Source organism: Sprattus sprattus (genome assembly GCF_963457725.1).
Source record: "Sprattus sprattus genome assembly, chromosome: 1".
Lineage (NCBI taxonomy): Eukaryota > Metazoa > Chordata > Actinopteri > Clupeiformes > Clupeidae > Sprattus > Sprattus sprattus.
Genome location: NC_137920.1, coordinates 68,223,659 through 68,241,637, shown reverse-complemented (window position 1 = coordinate 68,241,637; position 17,979 = coordinate 68,223,659). Strand labels below are relative to the sequence as shown.

Below are 17,979 nucleotides of genomic sequence, written 5' to 3'. Positions count from 1 at the left end.
GTAATGATGACAGCCCGGACCAACAAAAGTCCTCACCGATGTAAGTTTCTTTGCTTTTTTTGCTTTTTTTTAAAAAAAGTTACCGAGAAATAAACAGTGTACTATGTCATTATGCCATGATTGATTAACAAAAGTGGTCTGATTTCGTTAGCGAGGTATCCGTTAGTCAGGTCGCTAACAGTAGCTGTCACTTGTAGCTAACAGTAGCTGTCACTTGTTAACTGGCTTGCGGGTGTTAGTTCTGGTATTTATCTCCAAATACAAGTACATTAAGAAAAGGTGATCTGTTATTTATGATCGTCTACATAAATGTGCATTGTAACTGTACACAAAATGAACTGTTAACGTAATCTGCTGTTGATAAAGATCATTGCTAATGCTTGACATCCAACTGTATTAACTGTCAGATGTTAACTGTCAGTTGCCAATCACCAGCGAGTCAGTTAAGAAACAGTGAACTGTTGCTCATGATCGTCTAGATAAATGTACATTCTACACAAAATGAACTGTAAACGTAATCTGCTGTTGATAAAGATCATTGCTAATGCTTGACATCCAACTGTATTAACTGTCAGATGTTAACTGTCAAATGTACATTGACCACAATATGTTACACCAAATTCTCAGCTAGTTGTCTTGTGGTGGTTAAAATGTTTTTCATAATATTTAATATCTATGTAGGGTCTTCCACCGACGTGGCCGAATTCATAAAGGCCAGAGCTGAGAAGGACCATATATTCACGGGGTTTAAGCACACTGCAATGGATGGATGGAAGTAAGTATTTTCAAAGTTACTCTTTTAGCCATAGTAATCAGTTAAAGATGTAGTGGCATTTACATATTTGAAACAATTTGCTGTCTGTTTAGGGTGGTTCTCCATTCCATTGGCCTTGCGGGTAAGGTCAGCCCACTTCAGGCCAGAAAGAAGTGGGACAACCTTAAGACCAAATATAAGGTATGACCATATTGTCACACTTGACCTACCATTGTAATATTGCGTGCGCTGATGCGGTGTGAAAAATAAGTATTTACTTTCATCTGTAGGAGCTGAAGTGCCCACCCACCGGCACTGGAACCGACAATGGGGAGGACACGGCTGCCACATGGCCGTGGTACTCTGCCATGGATGAGCTGCTTGGCAAGAGGCACTCTATAGCACCACCTGTGCTGCGTGCCTCTTTACCTATTGCCTGCAGTTCATCAATGGCAGAGTCTCCCCCATTGGCTGCCATGTCCTCCCCACCACCGAGAGAGGAGAGGCAGGAGAGAGGAGGAAAGCGGCGGTACAACACCGCTTTTTTAGTTAATATGATGCAGGAGGACCAGGCCCTGGAGCGGGAGCGGCAGAGGATGGAGGCAGAGCGGCGAACAAAAAACGACGAAAGGCTCGACACCATGGTGGGGCTGATGAGGGAGATGGTGGAGATCACCAGGCTTGCCACCACCACAATAAATAAATAAATAAATATATCAATAATTAAACATTTACAGCATTGTGTTTTTTATAGTACATAAAATAATCACACAACAACTGACTTCAGTGAAGTTAAAATAATTGTATTTTATTGGAAAGCTCCCCAAGCAAGCACAAGGGCAACAGTGACGAGGGAAAACTCCCATGTAGGAAGAAACCTCGGGAGGGCCCAGGCTCAGGGAGCGACCACCCTCCTTGGTCATTTTTGATTTCGTGTGTAAGTGAGTGAGTGTAGTAAGTAGGGTGGGATGGACTGAGTGCGGTGTTTCCGGCTCCTGTCAGTGTTCCTGCAATGACATGAACGGTGTTATAATATCTTAATTAATGTAATTACAATATACAAAGAACTATAGAACAACTTATTAATAAAAGTACTACACAATAATGTATTAATCAAATAAATATACAACAATGTATTAATCAAAGAACTACATAAAATGTATTAATCAAATAACTATACAAGAACTACATAAAAAAATGTATTAATCAAATAACTATACAACAATTTATTAATCAAAGAACTACATACAAATTTATTAATCAAATAACTATACAAGAACTACATAAAAAAATGTATTAATCAAATAACTATACAACAATTTATTAATCAATAACTAAACAACAATACTATCAACAATACTGGTGTTCGGGTGGAGGACACTGAAGTGCGGACAGCTCATCTGCAATGCTGTCTCGCAGGGCACTACCACTTGCGGTTTCGCCGTGGTCCTCTCCCCCGACGGGCTCTTCAGGGTCCTCCTCATCCACCGGTAGGACATCATCATTGCCCAGACACACATTGTGAAGCATAGTGCAACACACAATGACGTCTGGCACAAATGAGACGTCCACCTCCAAGGCACAGAAAAAGATGGACCTCCACCTGGTCTTCATCATGCCAAAAGCCCGCTCAATGATCGAACGAGCTCTGGCATGATGCGCGTTAAACCTACAAGTAAGTGTTGGGAACAAAATTAATGACTTGTAAGTACACACAGCTAAATCTATGTGACATTGTAATTAAAATCACATATTTTAATGTACCAACCTCTGTTGTGCCACTCCCCTGAGTGGATTCTTGTATGGAGTGATGAGGGCAATGGGCCTCAGCAGACAGGTGTACCCCCCATCACCCAACAAGAAGGAACCAGGGGGTGGGTACGCGGCAGACTGGTACAGGGGGCTGTGCCTTAGGACCCGGGCGTCGTGGACAGAACCTGGAAATCCAACAAACACATCTATAAAGCGCCCTGCATGGTCACATACTGCTTGCAGCTGTATAGATGCGAATAATTTCCGGTTAAAGTAATCCTGACCATAGGGCTCTCCCGGGGATTTGACACGAACATGGCAGCCGTCAATGGCTCCCATGGCCCTGGAAAAAGCCCTATGCCTAGCCAGTCGGGCAAAACCCTCCGATACCTCACTTTTGCCCTCTTCAGTGGAAGGTAGCCTGATGACCCTCGGCATCGCCTCCACCACACAGCCACAGACCCTGTGGACCACCATGTGCACCGTGGCCTTGGGCATGTCGAACGCCCTCGACACCACGCGGTAGGACGCACCTGTTGACAGAGCAATTCACAGTTTCTGACAATTAATATTTGGTGAGTATATTTGAGATTGAATATTATTGTGGGGGCATATTTCGATGTCCGAGGGCCCAGGTAAGACGTACCGCTGGCCAGCCAAAACAGGAACACCAGGACCTCTATGGTTGGCCCCCATCCATGGTCCCTCTCCTGGTTGAGCAGCTGCAGCAATCCCGTTATTGAGACTCTGCTGAGCCGAAAATCAGGGCGAGTGTCTTCCCCAGCAAAATAAAGCCGGAGAAGGGGCACTGCCCTGTTCAGGCTGGCATAGCGTCCGGCACTCTGAAATGGATGACATTTAAATGATGTTTAACAGTTGTTCATCTAAGATGCTATTAATTAATTAATCCATCCATTAGACATGTGCAGTGAACATTAACGAACATTAATGAACATTACTGTAAATGTGCGTGTGCTCATTAAGTATAACCTGACGGCAGCTATATACTGTATCATGGATAATTGACATGTTATGAAAAACACGAAAAGAATGTGGCTAACGTTTGTAAGCGACTACGAGTCAGCTAGATACTGCACTGTATTTACCTCAGTAGCCCTGACGGTAGCTATACTGTACGCGGCGGTTATGTCTCGACGTTAATACTATCGCAAATAGCAGAGTTATGTCACATCATGGATAATTGACATGTTATCAAAAACACGGATTCTATTGTAAAATGGATAATTGACATGCTATGTGGCTAACGTTTTGTAAGCGACTACGAGTCAGCTAGACACTGCACTGTATTTACCTCAGTAGCCCTGACGGTAGCTATACTGTACGCGGCGGTTATGTCTCGACGTTAATACTATCGCAAATAGCAGAGTTATGTCACATCATGGATAATTGACATGTTATCAAAAACACGGATTCTATTGTAAAATGATATGTAAAAACTTACCTCGGATAAGTGGGCTGCCAATCTCAGTCTCCTCCTGAGGTAGGCTCTCCTCAGACCCCTGTTCTCTTCCTCCTGAGCCCTCTCTCCCTCCATCCAGTTCTCCATCCAGTCCTGAACTTGTCGAAGGACAGTTATCAAAATGTTCGCCAAATTGTTCGCCATTGCAATTTAAAATAGATACAACTTTAACCAACTAACTTTAAGTTTACTTTTAAAAACAAAAGTGTATATTAACCCAACCTAACTTCTCTTAGCACCTACTCTTACCTTAACGTACCTTACCTTACCTTAACTTACCGTAACTTAGTTAAATATACCTTACCTCACTAAAATGAGCTTATGTTTAAATAAAATTAACTTTAAATCTAATCTAAATAAACTTTAACTTCACTTGACTTCACTTGAGTTGCCTTTTGATTAACAGCGAACCGCGAACACAATCTCTACAATCACTGGGAGTGAACAGCGCGCGCCAGTGCGAGCAATTAAGTACACACAGCGTGATTACGTGACTACGTCACACGCTACCGAACGTTATGATGTCTCAAAAACTTTGAAAACAACGGGTTTTTTTTAAGACATCTAACCCTTAAAAATCTACCTCGCGCAAGACAGCTGTCTGACAGTAAGACAGATGAGACACCAAGGTTGTAAGACAGCTCTCTTACATTTAAGAGCATTCGGACGCAGCCATGAAGTGGTTTGTGTTGTCTGTTACCAAGGTGACATCGTATGAGACCCTCAGCTACTCTGAACGAGAACGTGGTCAGAATCAGGCTGGGCGCTGTGGGATTTGTTTTGTTAACAAAAAACTCTTTGAGAGACAGTTTATGATGTCCATAGATTTTTTTATTTACTCATCAGTGCAATCACATTTAGGTCAAAGTAGGCCAGATCCTTCATGTACTGCCAGATGAGTCGAGTTGCACAATCTGTCTAGTTCACCTGGCTGTGAGGCTAGTGATTACTCTTATTTTTGTAATCAGCTAACTACACTGCCAGGTGACCATAGAAGAAACTCACCAATGTGTTTCTTTAGATTTAGAAGGAACTGGGACAACTGCCAGGCAATTGTTCAGCCTACGATCCTAGGCTACAGTAGCATAGGCTATTACATTTTGTATAGATATAAAAGCAGCTGTGTAGCCTACAACACTATGGAATATGGAATACAATATTGTATAGCTTTTTCTCATTAGTAATATTCATTAATTAGCCACAGCAGTTTCCACCATATGAAAAGATAGCCTTTAAGCCTGGGATTGTGTCTAATGCAGGCTGTTGTGTTGGCAGTACTGTTAGTGATTGCAGCTGAAATGAAACAATCAGCTAACTACACTGCCTACAAACCAGCCCCAAATTAGGCCCCCACGGAGGCAAGAACAGGCTACTGGAGCATATTTCAGGAAAAGAATGAAGCACTGTAGGATAGACAGACTAAGCATTCATAAAGACTTGCATATGGCCCTTCTGAAGAAAACAAAACAAACAAACAAACAAAAAAAATCAAGAATTCATCCAAATAATATCATTCAGTGGCATATATATAGACGTTGTGTTGTGAAAGCCTATACCTGTAAAATGGTAGCCCACCCAGGAGTGCAGAGCTCAATTCATTCCAGGATTCCGTCCATCTGAGTTTTTGTGTCTCAACGAAATATGTTGTTGTTACGGTTTCTGAGGACACATCTCCAGGTGGGGTTAGGTTTGAAAATGCTTAACAAAGACAACAGCCCATGACACATTTAGTAGATTGATAAATAAGCCTAGGCCACGTCCTACTGGCCATAAAATACAATACTGAAGTTATACAAAATATAATAATAAGGTTCTATGTCATTTAAAATATAGGTAAGCATATTGGTTATATAGCCTAGTCCCTGAGTAGCCTACAGCCTAGGGACAGAGGTCTAAAATATAAAAAGTAGCGAAGATAGACTATTAAAAGAACGCTGAAAGTTAAAAGCCTAGGCCTACCTCTAATCTAAATATGTAGGCTACGTAAAGCCGCCCAAAAAATATGAATAAAATTGCCCACATTGGTCTGCATGCTAGGCCATTTAAAAGCTGCCAACGCTGTGGAGCTTAAGAAGATCTTACCTGAGAACTCAGCCTTGTTTTCAATTGTCTCTTAACACCTGTAAGTCGACTGTGCTGGAATGCATTCGTGCATCGCCACTCTTTATAGCAGAGCAAATGACAGTTCGAATTCAGCGCCAGCAGAGGCGCGAGCCGCTAGTAGCGCGAACATTTAGGCGCTTGTTCGGGCGGTAGAGATAGCCTGCTATTTAGATAACAACCCGAGGAGGGAGAAACTAACATCTGTCAACTAACCTCTATATATAGTTACGGTTGCTATTCTTTCCCTTTTCATTCAACTACTATAAACGTAAAGTTAATATAGTTTGAATTATTTGCTCACAAATCAGAAAACTAATTCGAACCCCATTAGTCGTGTAATTGACCATACATTTCGCTGGGTGGCCCTATCTTGCAGCAGAAAAACCAAAAACACATGTACATTTAAAATATGTAATATTTTCTCAACTAAAGATTTCACATCGGCTTACTGTAAGAAGCGATAAGAAACATGGCGTACCGTTATGCAATTGATTAGGCTACGTTAATCCATACAAATCCATCACATTCATGTCACAACTTTAGAATTGATATCAATATGACTGGAGTTCTCAAGTCTGCGTTTCCTTTTTTTTATTCGTCATTTTATAACTTTTGTAATTGAAGCCATTTTATTTACTCATTTGTTTCCCAGCCCACCCACAGACACGTTTACACTGGATGTAACCCTATCCCTTTTATAGATTATCACCACCTTACCTATATCATGGTGACTGAAGTAGGAAAATAGCAACTGACAGTTGTAGCCTCTAATTAATATTTCCGTAAGATAAAGATGGACATAGGGCCCATACCTCGCCAACAAGCACCACAAAAGGCATGATGAAACATCCAACATTTCAAATTAAACTAAAATGTTGTTCAATTCAGACTCTTGCAATTATTATTGAAAATCTCCATGTGGGGCAGTGTTGATGTTGAATAGGTTACCATAGAAGCTTTTTTTGTCAAAGACTTGTTGCCATTGTGTGGGCAAGTTTAGGCTTGCCTGCAGCCTTGTTTCAACAGGTGCAGGGTGCTTTTATTAACAGGTCAGTTGAGTGAACAGAAAGTACATTTTCTAACTACAAGGTGTGCATTTCTGTACATTTCTTCATTTTGGTTTTGGTTGAATATTTTTTCACCTCAGATTTCCTTGGACATTATTGGACAAACGTAAATAGGGCCCTGCAGGAAGGTCCCATATAAGAAGCCCAGAAATTATGTTGGTAGCTATCACTGTATCACTTTTGGTATAACCGATATTGGTATCACATATAGGCCAACAGGACATCTGACCTGAAAATGTATTCACAAGTTTTCATTAAATGCTACACATTCACCACAGCACTGAATTGAGTTGTTCTTGTTTGCACTGTAAAACACTAACCAGAGATGAAGCTAATTTTAGTGTAAACTCGTTTCTTGAGATGTGCAATTTATTCAAGCCAGTGCTCCAGCTAAGGCTGATATAATTGCCTTTTGTTACTTTAAGTGTTATAAAATATGAATGGTGTAACCTCTCGGGCTTAGCACAGTTTGATTTAACTAGTTGACATCCATATAAGTTGGCTAATGTGGCAAGTCTATATGATTTCTAGCAGCTTCTTTCTTGCAAAATGAAGTTCCTGTTCCTGACAGTGATTTGTCCTTGCATTAGCTACAAATAGCATACACCAGTCTAAAGGCCGAAATATGGTTCTGCGGCGGCTGCGGCTGGCCATGCAGTTATATCGATGGACTAGTTTTCATTTATGGTTCTCCAAGGGTTGTGTGTGTTGCAAAGCAATTCACCGCCAGAATAATAGGTGGAGCAACGGTTTGTTTCAAAGACGACCTTAGAGAAGCCTACTATCCCATGACATCTGTGGGCGTGGAAGTCAAAGGCTTGCGAAGCCTTGTTGGATAGTTAAAAAAAAAATTGGGAGACGCACGCAAGCACGCGCCCATGGTTAGGAGAACATCGAATAGCAAGTTACGGACAAGGTCTGGTGGAAGATTTATGACATTCTGGTCCTGATGTATGAAGTAATGGCATATGAAGGTGCATGTAACTGCATAAAGGTTGTATATGAAGTACTGGTGTAGGAAGGAGTACGTTACTGCATAAAAGTGTTATATGAAGTACTGGTATATGAAGGAGCATGTAACTGCATAAAGGTGGACTATAAGGTACTGGTATATGAAGGAGCATGTAACTGCATAAAGGTGGCATATTAAGTACTGGTATATGAAGGAGCATGTAACTGCATAGAGGTGGTATATGAAGGAGCATGTAACTGCATAAAAGTGGTACATGAAGTACTGGTGTAGGAAGGAGCATGTTACTGCATAAAAGACATGGTGGTACAGGGCAGTTATTTGTCTTTCACAATAGAAAGAGTTGTCATACACAATTCTTTTGCAGGACAGAAATGCCGACTTAGCTGTACGACTAAAGTCCTGTCTTGCCTTGTCTACCTGATTCTGATAGTTTGATGTTTTTTTGTTTTAGGCATTTAGGCCTCATCAAGGAAAATCTCACAATTCAACAGTTAAATTACCGTGACTAAAGAAACCTTGCATACCAGTCCTCCAAATCCAAATCACCAAATCTTTTTTCCCCTTGTCAAGCCACACAAACAACATTCAGCCAAAAAAATAAGTGTAATTTCTATTATGTCCCCTTGATGGCAGCAAAGTCCAAAGTATTCCAGTGCGATGGATTTCTGTAGTGATGCATTGCAATTTACGCACACAGAAAAATACACAAGCTCTCCTTAATGAAAGCAAACAAGTTTGGCTATTTCAACTTTTGTGGAATTAGAAATGACCATGCTGTGGGAATGAATCCATATTTCAAACTGTCAGAGTGCCAGTCCTATAAAGTTTACACATTTCAGAACATTTGCTTGACAGCAACAGGTCATACAGTTCTGAAGCACACTGTGAAGAGCAACATTTAAAGAGAGAACCAAACAGGACATTTCTTTTGATTGTTTTTTGATTTATGTTGTGTGTCACACATCAGGGTGGTGCATGTATATGTCCCGGGAAATTATTATTGCACTGCTATGTAAAGTACCAGCCCTCAGACCTTTATCTAGGTATATATACAGAGTGAAATATTATGCTTATCAGGCTCAGTAATAGCAAGTTTGTTTTCGAGGTAGCTCACAAAAGACATTTTATGTTTCTTCTCTTTCTATCATATTTCACGGGTCCCAGACACTCCCCTCCCAAGAGAAGATCATGCCCTTTACACGCCTGTGATTTACAGGACAATTGTTTAAAAGACATGGCTTCATACTTTTGTTACATTCAGACATCAATACCTCATCCAATACATTAGCACACCCTCTCAATTAAGTAGACACCATACGTAAATGTATTATCTTACATCTAAGTTACAACACAACTCAGATAACTGATTGAAATAAACAATGGAAAAACAAATAAACAAAAACATGTTATTGACAGTAAGGCATGGAAGTAATGGACACTGTGACTAGAACTATCCTAGCATTCAGTAAAAATAATACATGATCATGACTGACATCTGTAGAGGAAATGGAAAGAGATTTTACTTCTATGACATGGAGCCCTATTATCATTCATAGTCGAAATAAATGTCCTGTTTCATAACTACCTCACGGTTGTCATTTATTTCTATCCAAAGAACCATTACAGCACAGAAATATTGATAGCACCACTTACAAAAACAATAAAATAAATGACCGAGTTTGTTAAGTTCTTGAGTTTGAGTTACAGGCATATAATGATTAAATATTAAGTTACACTTTGTCAGGTAAATTAGTCATGACGGTATTGTCACAACTTTGTGTCATCCTGTAATTAGATGACGCAAAAAAAAGTTCTGTAATATGATTTATCCTGGTCATTATTTTAAAGGCCATGTATCTGGAGGCGAGGCTTATGTCTTGTCACAGGACATCCTATTCTTCACCTAGCACAATGAAATGTAACACTGCAATGTGTACCCTCTGCACAGTGTATATAAACCACCCAACAGACAGAGTGACAGACATTCAGCATCAGCGAAGGTGGGTTTGTATCAGTATTTACTTAGCTTGTTAGCATCTTTTGTACATGACTCCTACAAATGTAAGTCAATGTTAACCTTTACAGTGCTTTTTGAATGTCAAACTGATATGATTTTCATTTTGTTAGGGAACATTTTAGTCTAGACAGTGTTGTATAACATCTCACTTTATTTCTCTCTATCTTATTCTTTCACACACTCACTCTCAGGTTTTCAGACTGTAAGGATGATCATTTGGAGACATCTAGCCTTTTTGGCTTTAGTCTGGCATCCTGGATTAGCCATTGAGAATAACTGCTCATCAGTCTATAACAGAATTCCTGGTGAGTTCTTGGGTATTCCTATATTCAAAGCTATCTTTATCACTGTCCACCTGTCCACTAACCCTGTCCCTCCACCTGCAGTCAACAGTGACTTGACCGTGGACTGTGGGCCCAATATCATCACGCTGGAGGTGAATCAGTGCACAGCTCAGTGGGCTGGCTTCAATTACACAGGACTGGCTATGAATGGACAGTACAATAACAGCTTGTGCCTCGGAACCATGGACTCCAGCGTGGATCCACCTGTTGTACGGTTTCAGTTGCCAGTCAATCACAGTCAGGAGAACCCCTGCCGAAAATCCCTGCAGGTCCTCCATGTTTTGATCTGTTGGTTTTGTCAAATTTAAAGCTTTTTCTTTTTTAAGAACAATTAGAATAGAATAGAATAGAATAGAAAATCATTTATTGTCATTGTATTTGCATACAACGAAATTTGGAGTGCTTCTCCGTGTGTGTGTGTGTGTTCACATGTGCTTGTTTTTGTATTGGCATCTTTCTCTGTGTGTCTCTGAAGACAGATTGTGGATGAAAGCCCAGGGTCTGGCGTGTTCAGTTCATTCTCCAGTATCCAGTCAGTGATCATCACAGGCTTTATTGACACACCCCGCACCTCAGAGGGCGTCATCAGTTACTCCACTGACCTGTACTACCACTTCTCCTGCCGCTATCCTCTGGAGTACTTCATCAACAACACACAAATAGTGGCGTGAGTCTCACAGTCAAATTTAATTGGTGTCTATTTTCGCATACAGATCTTTCTGTCTTTCATACAGATCTTAATGGAAGTGTTTTGTACGTGTTAAATTGTCTTCAGGTCCTCTGTTTCTGTGGCAACCAAGGGGAATAATGGAACCTTCATTAACACCCTCAGCATGAGTGTCTATAATGTAATTTGAAGATTGTATTTGTCAGCAGCTTAATATAATATATATATTTACTTTAAGAACCTTATTTTCAGAGTTATGATATTGTTTTTTCAGGATTCTGATTATAATAATCCTCTGGTAGTTCCAGAGGCAGGGCTGGCTTTGCGCACTAAGATCTTTGTTGAAGTCAAGGCCACCAACCTCAGCGGAAGGTTCGTAATTTCTTGTCAGATATCTTCAACAATCTCTATGTTATGTTCTTGTTATTTTACTTAGGTATGCATAAGAGTATAACATTATAAACTGTTATAGAATGAGATCTTTATACTGTATAATCAAAATGATACCTTCATTTTTATCAGCTTTCATGTATTGCTTGACCACTGCTTCGCAACGCCCTCACCTTACAACGTGTCTCTAAGTGAACAGCATGACTTTTTCATTGGGTAAGACTCCTTTTAGTGTAAATCTATTTCAATTATCAATTGTTTCAAAGACATTGAAAGGTATTTTTATGACCAAATAATGCATTTATGTAATAATCAGAATGAAAATCAGTTAATTAATGAACAGTCAATGTCTTTTTATCTTTTTCAACTTTTTTTTTACATTACTGATTGTGATGCGCTTTTGCACGATTGCTTTGCACAGTTGCAACATAAACTCAAGAACCACAGTCGAGCTGAATGGGAGGGATCTTCTCTCACGGTTCTATTTCGATGCATTCCGTTTTGTGGAACACCACAGCTTGCAGAAGTCCAGCCTGTACCTTCACTGTATAGTGCGACTCTGTGAGCCATCCAAGTGCCAAGAGCTCCTGAACGTAAGTTCCTTACACTCTTTATACCCCTAGCTCATGAAGAACATTGTGGCTGCCATCGTTTTGCCTCATAAATGGGGCATAAGAAACCACAGTGAAGAGAAGCTGTTTTCATGTTGCTGTTACCAGGGTTGGGGAATAGCCAGTTACATGTAACGGAGTTACATCATTAAAATACAAAATAAATATAATTGTAATCTGCAACAGTTTTAAAAAAAATCGGTAAATAAAAAGCTTCATTCTATTGCTTTGCATCTCTTTGCCTTCTGGACTGGGTCCATTAATTTGGCAGTATGTGCTTACATTTTGTTGTTTTTGATTGGTTTTCTTGTTTGAATTTATTTCTCGTTTGCCAATTAAGAAGTAATCAAATGTAATGAGTTATATTACGTTGATGAAGTAATCAATACGGTTACATTACTCATTACATTTGAATAGGGTAACTAGTCATCTGTAATCTATTACGTGTCAAAAGTAACCTTCCCAACCCTGGGTGTTTCTACGATTTCAGGCACAAACAATAATCACAAAGTTGTGTGTAAATTGCATCACTGATGAAATTATAGCAGTCTGACATAAAGTAGAATAGTATTGATATTACAAAGCAGCTGATGTAATGGGTGGATCACAAGTCTTCAGTGAGTATGAGGTTATGTGTAAAAGCCATTTTTGTTCCTAGTTAAATGATCATGATTTCCTTGGATAACACAGTTTCTTAGTGCCCCCTGTGTCACAACTCATGTCTGTGTATGTGTGTTGGCACCCGTCACCACCACTGCAGTCACCACTGTATTTCCACTGCTCAATGTTAGACGAACAGATGAACCTACAGTGAACCACACTGAATTACAGTGATACCATAGAAAGAGTACAATAACTGTGTGTTGGTAAATTCTTTTGCAGGCGTGCAATGGGAACATGAGAAAAAGGAGGGAAGTTGAGGAGCCTTTTGGTTCTCAGGCGTCTGAGTCTAGCACAGTCTCTGTGGGGCCCATCTTCACCAGGGACAATGGTACAATTGTATTAGTACACAGAAATCTTCTGCATATGGTTTAGAAGGAGTCTTTTTGTGATGAAACTGCTGTTGCCATGATGCAGTTCAATGACCTTTGATATTAATGTGAAACCCCTCCTTGTTCAAGCAGATGATGTTGATCAGGCCTCGTCCCCAGAATCTGGTGAGTGTGTTTCCTTGTTAACAGATGATTTTGGAAATCAACATCCATCTTACAATGCTGCTGACTGACTTGTGGTTCTTAAACTATGTTCTCTTTAGGTATTGGTGCTCAGCAGGGTGAGAGAAGTGAGAGCGACACAGGCTTAGCTGTTGGGCTGGTTTTTGGTTGTGGAGCGACTGTACTCCTTGTCTTAGGAACCTGGTTTGTGGTGAAGAAGTTTTGGATGGGTGGCAGGCTTGGTTCCTTTCACTAATTCACATTTGTTAGACAATAGTTTACATAAATTAGGGCAATTTTGTGATGTAAGTGCATTGAGGAGTGACTTCCTGCCATTTTTAACAAGTTTTTCACATAAGCCTAATCAGAATTGGTCTACTAGACAGTACATTGTCAATGAAATGGTTTTTGAGTTTGGGAACATTGTACAATTTCACAGTTATCCCATAGCCTGTATAATGTGCTTTGTGATGCAAAATGTGAGTCTTACAATAAGAAAATATCAAGTCATGAATCAATATTAAAGGACCATAGATATCCACAGCAATTGTAACAATAGCATGTTATTTTACCTAACCAACATCTTTCACCTTTTATGCAGTGAAATGGAGTATGAAATTGAAAATGCATTTTCATGTAATAATTTTCCACATATCTCAGCTGTGGATGTTACAGCTATCTGAATGTTAGAACATCAAACAGACAACAATTGTACCACCAGCTTTCACCAGGCCTGCAGCTAGCTAGTTTGTAAAAAAAAATCTCTAGACCAATTAACTTTATTGTGTTAGTGGCTTTAGAAATGGGTGTGGTCTAGGATTCATTTAGAAGTGAATAGAAAAGCTTTTTAAACCATCAGCGTTTATACTACACTCCTTCAACACGGTATTACTTTTTTGAGATTTTGCATGCATCATCACCTGAACACACTGATTGGTGCATGGGAATATCTGGGACCTTACACTCTTCTCAACTGAGGCCTTCCAGACTATGTTCCAGTGAAATCCGATCTGATGTTTTCCAGCCTGTGAGGTTAACTCATTAGGCCCAACCTCTTTTACCAAACGTGTATCATTATACTACTCCCACAATCAAGGACAACAACTTATACAAAATCAGAGAATATATGTTTTATTTTACATAGTTATATGGTTAATGTAACATATTGTTGAAGTACAAAAAAATGCTTTTGGTTTCATTGGCTAAAAGTAAATTCGTAATTGCGCCCTCATAATTGCTTGCAGATCTTGTTTACATTCCAGAGATGGAGGTCTGAGCAGCTGGTTCTTATTTGCTTATAAAGTTTTGTAGGAGGCAAGAAAGAAGGACAAAGGTTTACATTTGAAGCAGGGGCGCATAGAGCAGAAGCAAGTGAAACATCACACAGTCTGAAGGTCCTCAGTTTATGACATCAAGTGAAAAACAATCACAATAATCAGCACAATTATTCCAATGACAACTCCAGCGATGTTCAGGTTCTTGGCTGTCCTTGCAGATTCCAGAGCTCTGGCCCCATCTCCCATGGCGTTTGCATTTTGAACCTACAGTTGAGTCATGGTTAATGGAGAAGGAAAACAGGAATTTCAGGAGTTCAGGAATCACAACATGAAAACATACTGGACTTCATGCAGAACAATTAATAGCATTAACTTACTCTAGATGAGAAGACAATGGCAGCAACTCCAAGAGGAAGGCAACAGCAAATTGTGTTGAAGATGGAAACGCCAAGATACGATGGCACATTGGTGCGACTTTGAGCCCCATCCATTTCTCTTGTTTTCTTTTACTTCTCCAAAGCAACCCTTGTCCAGAAACTTGTGAATGGTAGGAATGCTAGAAGGGTACAGCGTAAATGTACTGGGCACCAAAATTAGGGGTGGGAGGAGGGGTGACTGGGTACAGGGGAACCGCCCAGCGCTAGGAGAATGGAAATTTCCACACTTGTCTATTTTCAGTTGCCAGGGTGTTCATTTGAAAAGGGATAAAACAATGATGAACTTTATATCAAATCTTTCTCTAGATTGTGACCTCTAACATACACTAAACTGACCCTGCATGCGTAAAGTAAACAGACTACACAGAAATTCTCAAACTTTAAATGTTGTTGACAAATGATGGAATGTGGAGTAAAATAAACCTCAGTTTCCATGGTAACCTCTTTGTTCACACAAACATTGGCCATGCTCTTGATTAAATCGCATCTATTAATGTAAATGTTTATCAACAAATAACAATGGGCTTTGTGATGTACTGCATGTCAAAGCCTGCATTTGAACACTGAGCCGAAGCTCAGTGAAGTCTGCTCCCTAACACAAATATATTTGGAACTATATTCACATATGTCATAAAACATAGACTATTCATTGATTTATTGTGGATTCCACAGTCCACTGTGTCTTCCCACAAAATAGCTTATACAGGTAATTTCAGATTTAGATCTGGTATCTTTTGCATCATGTTAAAATGTCAACGTAATCACTTGTTGATTACATATTCACAAATATTGACAAACATAAAAAGTTTGGCTATAACAATGTTCACATGAAAGGCTTACTATGGTAAACAAGGTTTCTTTATCCCATTGGGGTGCATTCCTTCCCTTGTGGGCTAGATTCTCCCAAAAGAGTTTTGGTTGAGGGTGTCCTAAAGGCTCCCAAGCAATATTTGTGGTAATGTAGCTCTAATGGGATCATGGATACCTAAAGACAATTACTCAAAACGTGTTTTGCTGATTCTCCAGTCATTTCCCAATCCCTCTCCCTTTAAAGCACTCGGAACAATTGCAAATACCACCAACAGCCAAGTTGGAACTGATAAATGCTTGATAACATGAAACCTCTTCCATTTTCACAGGGGGGTTCTGACCTGAACCACAGAGCTATGTAGTGCATAGCATGGACAGCTAGAGGGAAAGACGGGGGGGTTTATCTGTCCTTCATATAACCATATTCCATCAAATTAATTTAAAAATGATACCAAAAGTAGCTGCTCAAAAAAACATGACTGAAAAAGAGGCACATTTTTGCCAGTGGTAAATTGTAGCATTGCTTTAAGGTTTGTAGTTTAATCAATAGTTATGACTTTGACTTTTTACATGAATCAATTTCACTCAAATCCAAATACACATCAGAAAGACAAGCTATTTTCTTTGTCAATGGTAACATGGTCATCAAGGCCAATGTTTGTTACAGTCAAACCAAATTCCCCAACATTAGTCTGCAAAATGATGTGTCAAACTTACCTTGGTTTGGTGATATAATTAAGCACTGAGAACATTTGCCATGGCTGCCTTGTGGGGCATTTTCCTTTGGCCTATTCTCAGTATGAAAGGATGACAGCCAAACTATTTAGTGAAAGTGAAGTGAAAGTGACTCTATGGCAGAGGTGGTGTAGACACAAACACTCTGAAATCTGACCCATCCAGGGAAGTGACACACACACAGTGAAGCGAAGTAACACTAACCCGGAGCAGTGAGGTGCCTTTGGTGGCGCCCAGGGAGCAGTGATCGGGGTTAGGTGCCTTGCTCAAGGGCACTTCAGCCGTGGATGTGCGCATGGGAGAGAAGTGGGCTACCACTTCCCCCGCCCTCATTTTTCCTACTGGTCGGGGATCGAACCGGCCACCCTACAGTTTCCAGCCTGAAACTCTAACCAGTAGGCCACGGACCCAGATTGTAGAAGGAGGTCATGACCGTCTATTAGATTGATAGTGGTAAAATAATGATGTCTTATGTGCTCCAAGTTGGTTTACACCTGACCACTGCTGCCTGGGGGGAACTGAAACACTACCTGCACGATAACAAACCGCCTCTTTGCAGGCGTTGTGATTTGCTAAGCAGAACTTTTTTTACACACCAGGTCGAGTAGAGCCTTTTCCCTGCAGTTTAGGATACGTGGCTCTGAAGTGTCTAGTCAGCCAAAAGCAACACAGGTCTTCTTCCTTTGTCACTGGTGGGAAAGGAGAAGAGGCTGGTCTTCTAATGAGCCCACTCCAAAATCATTTCAGAATATCTTCCCAGAGATATCTCTCTTTTATGTTCCCATTTCTGAAGATCTCGACAGGATTCTACAGTAATTAAGTCCTCATGGTACTCTCTTCAGTCATGATTAACTGGCCCGTGGATGAAGGAGGTCATCCGGGACTCTCGCCTCCATGTCTTCTTTGTAGCGAGGGTGATGCATTCAACAGAATAATAAGATGCAGGCCAAGGGCCGAGTTATAGGGTGAAGAGTTTCGTAGCCTCTCGTCTGCCATAGGTGGGATGATGGAGTACTTGTCTTGGAGTCCTAACGAAAGAGTCTTGGGGTCATAATGAGAGAGTTTTAGGGTCCTAATGAGAGAGTTTTGGGGTCCTCAAGAAAGAGTTTGGGGGTCCTAATGAAAGAGTTTTCGGGTCCTGATTAAATTGTTTTCCAGGTGCAAAGAGGTTTCCTCAACATTCTGCAGGTGACACCGTGTGCAGTCTATTTATTTAAAAAAAAATAAGAAAATGTACAGTCGTGGCCAAAAGTTTTGAGAATGACACAAATATGCATTTTCACAAAGTTTGCTGCTTCAGTGTCTTTAGATATTTTTGTCAGATGTTACTATGGAAGGCTGAAGTATAATTAAATATATTTAATAAGTGTCACTGACTTTTATTGGCAATTACATGAAGTTAATGCAA

The 17,979-nt window shown here is 40.2% G+C and overlaps 1 protein-coding gene across 1 annotated transcript; it reads left to right on the top strand.

Annotated features, from left to right (window-relative positions):
- Nucleotides 1-10,354: 10,354 nt before the first annotated feature.
- On the top strand, nucleotides 10,355-13,568 carry LOC308371265 (zona pellucida-like domain-containing protein 1; the record flags this gene model as incomplete). Its single annotated transcript, XM_080846111.1, has 10 exons — nucleotides 10,355-10,451; nucleotides 10,533-10,759; nucleotides 10,970-11,157; nucleotides 11,266-11,338; nucleotides 11,432-11,529; nucleotides 11,680-11,763; nucleotides 11,969-12,140; nucleotides 13,041-13,149; nucleotides 13,283-13,315; nucleotides 13,414-13,568. The coding sequence occupies 10 exons, from the start codon at nucleotides 10,355-10,357 to the stop codon at nucleotides 13,566-13,568; spliced, it is 1,236 nt and encodes a 411-aa protein (XP_080702237.1).
- Between the last annotated feature and the right edge of the window lie 4,411 nt (nucleotides 13,569-17,979).